Below are 7,045 nucleotides of genomic sequence, written 5' to 3' on the forward strand. Positions count from 1 at the left end.
AACAGGCATGCACGCTCTCTAAGAATGTATGTACGTTTGTATCCATTGCTATAGGTGCAGGCACACACATACAAGGTCTTAGAGGTATTTTTTATATGTAGCTAAACTGTATACCACACTCTTGTGTCTTGTGATAAATATTTATGTTTTTGATTGTTATCTTTGAAGAATGGCATCTTGCAAATCCATTGCATGACACCAAAAACAAGATAAAATCAATTAATAAATCAATAATTTATATAGATAGTAGGCCAGAAGCCTAGATCTGTAGACTCAGAACTCTGTGGTAGAAAGCTGTGTGACTTCAGTCTGCAGGTCATCCTGGACTGTTCTGCAGCCAGGCTCTCCAGCAAACTGATCCATGCCTAGTCATACAGGCTTCCTCGCTGTCTCTGCAGGGGCGCAAACAGACACAGGCTCCCGCGTCGTATTGCGGGCTCTGGTGAAGCTGTTCTGCTCCATGCGGGAGCGATAAGGCAGGCAGAAATCCCTGAAGCACCTCTTGAAGTTCTCATCCAAGAAGGCGTACAGAACGGGGTTGAGGCTGCTGTTGGTGTAGCCCAGGGCAATGCAGAGATGCCAGCTGGCCACGACCAGAGGGTTCTTCTGGTCGATCTCCACCATGGTCTTGACGATGATGAAGATGTGGATGGGGGTCCAGCAGACGATGAAGGCCGCCACAACCACCAGGACCATGCGGGTGATCCGCCGGAGGTTCCTGTCCTTCTCCTTGGAGCCGGACAGCAGGCGGACGCTCTTCAGCCGCAGGATCATCAGGCCGTAGCAGATGGTGATGACCAGCACGGGCACCACAAAGGCAAAGATGAACACACAGATCTTTGTCACCGTGTCCCAGTACCACTCCGGTTTGGGAAAACTCAGCTTGCAGACAGTGTTGCCTGAGGAGTTAAAACAATTAGAAGTTTAATAGAGGGCCATGTGGAGCAACTAATCCAAGTTAATAACCCAGCTCAAATGTACCCTCGCTTTAAGGGCGGAATTACTCCCCGAGATCAACAGAAGCACTTGCCACTAAAGGTGCTAAAAAGCCTAGGTGGAGTACTTAAGTTTTTATACAATGAGGGCAATTTCCAGAAAGAAAAATGCCTCACCTTTCTCTGTCACCCCTGTAACCGCCATGATCATTATAGGGACTCCGATGGCAGAGGAGAGGATCCAGATGCAGACGTTGATGAGCTTGGCTTTGGCAGGCGTGCGGAAGTCCAGGGCCCTCACCGGGTGGCAAACAGCGATGTAGCGGTCCACGCTCATCATGGTGAGAGTGAAGATGCTGGTGAACATGTTGTAGTAGTCGATGGCGATGACCACTTTACACAACAGCTCCCCAAAGGGCCACGTGTTCATCAGATACTTGGCGCTCTGGAAGGGAAGCGTGCTGGTGGCCAGGGCGTCCGCAAGAGCCAGATTGAAGATGTAGATGTTGGTGGCGGTCTTCATCTTGGTGTACCTGATTGGGAAAAAAGGCACTGAGCTCTTTTAAAGCTGCAATAAGCAACATTTTCTGACCACTAGAGGGTGACAGAAACCGCAACACATTTGTAAATAAAGCTCAGCAAAGCCACTGCACGACAGATGCCAACTATGGACAAACCTAGCAAAGCACCTGCATAAAGGCTAACAGCTAAGCTAAATGTACCTATGGAGAAGTCTCACCGGTTACCAGTCTCACTTTGCCAGATCTTTCTCCTGCTGAAGGTTACATGTCCCACAATGACAAGAGGTATGTAGCAAGTTTACTAGTTTAACAAGTTTACTCGCTCGCTTCACCGCCATTACGAGAAATTGTTTCCGGAATGGAAAGGGGTGAAGGCCGCTTTTAAACAGCGAGGGAGGAGACAAGCCAGTTTAAGAAAAATGAAAAGCTACTGAATGGCCTGGGAGGAGCTTCATTCAGGAGCAAAATTTGACAACAAGCTTTAGAAAAGAGGCGAAAACAGCAATACAGCTGGACTGTGTGTGTGGATATTGGTTTATATCATTATGTCTCAGTGAAATCTCCATATAGCACACAGTTTCAGGATTGGTTATAAGGTCTGATATAAGGCCTTATTGCAGGTTTAATCAGTTTTGACTCACAATTGCCATAAAGCATTGTTAGTTTGTGGAGGTGGAATTTTTGAAGGTCCACCAGCTATTGCATCAAGCTGAAGCATCATGTGGTTGAATCAAGACTGCCATTATAATGCTGCAAGGTTAGAAAGCAATTTATTATTTCATCTAATCCATTTCCTCTCTCAACCCACTGATCTCCTGTTTGCCCTAGAAATATATTGAACTAGTAAAAGAGTTTATTGGATTCATAATGTTTTTATGGCACTAAATGCATTTGAGAGCTTTCTGTGCGCTGCCTTGTAGTCGGCCTGGCTCTACTCTGAATCACCCCTAATTACATATCATTATACGCAGGGTGACAGTGAGAGGAACGCCTAGAGTAAACAGACCTTGTTCTAAGCAGTTTTGTTTCCCTATCTTATTTTGTTTCCTTATGACGTTATTAAACAAAACTGGTTCAAAGTGACTCTAAGCCTCCATTAAACTGCTCGTCCAAGTTTTGAGTAGATTACAGCTCGAAAATCCTCTGAAAATCCTCTTTATATTCTTATTGATAACATAGTCATTGTTTTGCTCAATGATGGTCTTTACCTGTCCGAGTGCCAGCTGAACAGTTGGCTGGCTGTTTAAAGATGGATTCCACATGCGTCGACAATATGACAATGGTTGTTCAAATTTAATTAAATTGCGTTTCTGAAAGCTTTCGCTGCCAGAATTCACAAAGCAATAGGCTCTACTTGGATGAGGGAAGACAAAAGGACGTTACCTTTTATCTTAATCCCCCTATATGAATAGATATATTCAGTAAGAGCCAATGCACTGATCTCACTAAGAATGTAATTGTTTTGTAATTACCAGGGAGAGCGTACGTAGAATGTCTTTTATATTCAATATTGACTATTCTGAAATGGAAAACCCAATAAAAATGGCTTCAAAAGAAACTCTTCTTATTCCTTTTAGCTCCAACATACCCAGACATTCAGTAAGTCTATAGAGGCCACATCTTTCACATATTCCCCCAAAAATTTCAAAAGCAGTCCTAATGTTTTGTGAGATGATTGACGTTGGGAATCCAATAATCACATCATTGCTTTTGGATTTTTAGCTACCTCTGCAAAAGTTTAGCAATTAATCTGGTGCTAAGACATGAATTAAGACACTGCAGTCATTACCATTGACCTGGAGGTGAAGGATCAATATGGTTCTTATTTTCCATGCAAATGAATCCTCTGAGCTTGGAATATCATTCTTGTAGTAAATATATGCTGCAATGAAGTAATTTAATTTCAACACCAAGCTGGAAATTCATTCAGCCCCCCCCCCCCCAACCTCTCTCACCCCTCCCTTCTTGTGTGTAGGAGTTGAGTAGGTGTGCTTGAGAGTGGCTCTCAATAGTCTGACAGAGACTGTGAGCAATTACAAAACATATAAAAATGATTTTCGTATGGCAGTGGATTAATCACTACAGAAGTCCTATAACATTCCGATAGGAATTTAAAGTGTGGCTGGTGAGTTTGTAATCGTCAACATTGTCCTTTATGGTCATTTATAAAATGCTCTCCCACAGTATCACTATCATATTGTTATAATTTTCCCATAGGAACTTCTTCTAAATTTGTACATCCTTTTAAAATTATTATAGGATTACTATAGTTATTTTTCGGATGGGTTTTTACTGATCAGCATAGCCAACGACCAATTATATACTTGGGAATATCAACTTTGTCACTGTCAAAATCGAAATAACCTCTTCAATTTGTTTTATATTTCTTTTGTTTTATTTTATTTTTGTTTTTGTTTTTACTAATAACCCAAATTTGTTTTTGTTTTTTATTCTATTGGTGGTAGTTTCTTACCTGACCACCCCGTACATTACAAGGACGTTTCCCAGCAGTCCCACCACGCAGATGAGCGAGTAGAGTGCCGTGATGCCAATGATGATGATGAGACTTGTAGTGTCCCTTGCTGTAACCCTGTTGGTCTCGTTGCTTTTGGAAGGCACAAGCATGAGATCGTCGGAGAATGTCACATTGAAAGGGATTACTGAAACCGAGTAGAGGTCGGAAAAATCGGCAGCGGCAGAAAGAGTGGGGAACTCCATTTCTTATTTCAGGTGAGATTTCAGCGTGCGGAGCTTTGCGAAAACCAAGCTTCTCCTCCTCAAATTTCCAGCAGGTGCACAGGAGCGCACGAAAACTGGATGGTAAATTACTGAAGCTCCCAGATGAGGCTGGAGAGCATCTCTCTCTCTCTCTCTCTCTCTCTCTCTCTCTCCCTCCCTCTCTCCCTCCCTTTGGCAAAGCGCACTGGTGCACAAAGCAAGCTCAATTTCTACCCTGCCTAAAGCAATACCATTTGTCAAAATGCTTTAATAAGATCCAGGACATAATAATGTGCTTCACCACATAATTTTGGTATGCATCATCACCTGTTATGCAATTTAACAGATTACAACCGACAAGTACAGTATATCCACATCATTCTACAAAGCATGTGCTTCACATAATAGTTTGTAACAGTAATCAATTTTGGACAAACTTTTCCCTTAGTGAGTCAAGCTCATGGCTTGTGTAAAGGATATAAAAGCAGAGACACATTATTCCATTAGGGTATTAAGCCTCCAGACCAATTTATTGCCTGGGATTTTCTCCCTCTTCAGCTTTAAGAACCAATCATGCAATAATATAATCTACCTCACCATCCGCCCCCGAAGCTGCTTCCCACCTGGTATACGCAGCTCATCACACCCGGACTCAAGTCTGTTACAACCACATGTTTGTCACAATCTTGGCCAGGTTACAAAGTCAACAGCTGAACATCGCTCCTTATTGTAGCTTTACAGTTCAATTAGAGATTTTTTATTGAGACATTCTTGTTATTGCTACCTTCAACCATGGGGTACCTCTCCCACTCTCCATGGCCTGCTGCCCGTGGCGGTGGCGCTCCATTAGTGGACTGTTCTCACCAGGCAGGCACCTCAATGAAATTACCTTACTAAACCACAGCACAACAGTGATGCAATTACCTGCCAGTAGCAGAGGTCTGATGAAATATTTAAGACGGTTTTCATAGCCTATAGCAGTCACATGCATGGATTTGAAGTGATTCCTGCAAATTGTTCCGTTGCCCTGTATTTTCCCTGCCTGAGCAATTGTGTTGGTATTAGTTAGATGCATGTGCAAGCACACACACACACACACACACCGCACACACATGCAGACATATTCATTCAAGGACACTGTATTTATGTTGGTCAATATTTAATCCTGTTGCTGCACACGTTAGTGTCAGATTAACCTTATTTTCATCCCTCTGGAAAATCCATCATCCTGTTTCCAACAGACCAAACTTCATAAAGTCGGTTTAGAAGATACTACCAAGTATCTGAATGGTCTTTTTTTGAGCATAAAATTTTGTTGAGGGAATTGTTGATGCATGTTTCCAACCTGGATGCGCTGCTTGACCTGTTCAGATGAAGCCATGTCATGTAAATTCCAATTATACAAATGTTTGGCTTTCTAATGCCAAGCACCTAGTGTGTCTTCTTACAATTTTCATCAAAGCCCTCATCCATCTAGCTGTCTTTTGTCAGCGGACCATTACTGAGCATTTCAAAAAACATGAAGAAAATGCAACTGTGTGTGATTGTGTGTGTCGGCTGAAATGTGTGTGTGCATACGTCTATCTTTTTGAGAAGTTTTCTCAGGGGTAATTGTCTGTTTGAATACATACAGATTAAAATCCTCCTCTGGCGTTGCCGGTAGTGTTCATAACTGAAACAGTCTTTAAGCACTTTGCAAAGTGACCTTTACAAAATCACCCTTTTAGCAACTATCATCAGCACAGCAAAAAAAAAAACAGGGACGATCAGAAGAATAGACCAGCTTGTCGAACAAAAGCTCTAATGCCTCCCTCTTTATTGTTCCATCTAAAGATAGATTACGCATGTCTTCCTAAAATGAAGAGTAGTAATTAAAATCATCTGGCTCATTTTGGAAGTTCAGAGAGCTCATTTCTCTTTCATTAATGGAGGATGTTTATGTTCTAGCTTTCTATTTAACCACAGGTGAGCATAATACCTGAGATGTGCTTTATCTATGATGCAGGTTCAGCAAGAGAGATGTTTTATTTCGTTTTTTGTTAAAAGATTCAATCCTGAAACATACTGTTGCCATTTTCCATGTGGGATTTAAGGACAAGTATATTGGAGCAAGCTTGAATAAAAGTAAATTAAATAAAATGAATATAATGCCAAGCTTTGGGCTGTATCAGTTTGAAATGAGTGTACTTTTAGCACCATCAAAGTTTTTCTCGATGTACTAGAGAGAGAAAGAGAGAGAAACAAGCAGGAGGAGAGTGACTAGCAGCAAACTAAAATTAAGAAAAGATAAAGTGTAAAGCGTGGTTAGGAATTTATTATAAGCTGCATGCTTTTCTGTTGGACAAAGTTAGAGAGCGTGAGAAATGTTTTCCAAAGTCTAGGATCTGATGTAACAGGCCCTCATGCTATTTAAGGGTAAGTGTCTTTGCAGAATCAGAGCTTTGGTGGATGTTAAACGGCATCTGATAAACAAACTTCACCATCTCTCTGTCCCCCCTCTCCTCATCCGCTGGATTCACAGTTTCCTCAGTGACAGACCCCAAATCGTCAGGGTGGGCACCACCACATCATCAACCATCATCATCAACACCGGAGCCCCCCAAGGCTGTGTTCTGAGCCCCTTTCTGTATACCCTTTACACCAATGACTGTCTCAGCCCCTCCCCCATCACAAAATACTTCAAATATTCAGACGACACAGCCATACTTGCACTCCTTAAGGACAGTAACTCAGTCACTGCCTATCGACACTCCATCTCCCACTTCACTCAGTGGTGTACAGATAACCACCTACACCTCAATGTCTCCAAGACAAAGGAACTCCTTATCAACGTCCGCAATAAACCCAGCACCCCCCACTGCCTTATTTCCA

At 42.3% G+C, this 7,045-nt stretch overlaps 1 protein-coding gene across 1 annotated transcript; it reads right to left on the bottom strand.

Moving 5' to 3' along the window:
- Positions 1-369: 369 nt before the first annotated feature.
- oprd1b (opioid receptor, delta 1b) lies at positions 370-4,174 on the bottom strand. Its single transcript, XM_071525437.1, has 3 exons — positions 3,930-4,174; positions 1,113-1,468; positions 370-899 (listed from the first exon to the last, which is right to left on the bottom strand). The coding sequence occupies exons 1-3, from the start codon at positions 4,172-4,174 to the stop codon at positions 370-372; spliced, it is 1,131 nt and encodes a 376-aa protein (XP_071381538.1).
- Between the last annotated feature and the right edge of the window lie 2,871 nt (positions 4,175-7,045).

The sequence above is a fragment of the Centroberyx affinis genome, unplaced genomic scaffold (genome assembly GCF_046629955.1).
Source record: "Centroberyx affinis isolate AG114_WGS23_722 - 3 ecotype Tasmania unplaced genomic scaffold, CSIRO-AGI_Caff_v1 ptg001293l_1, whole genome shotgun sequence".
NCBI lineage: Eukaryota > Metazoa > Chordata > Actinopteri > Beryciformes > Berycidae > Centroberyx > Centroberyx affinis.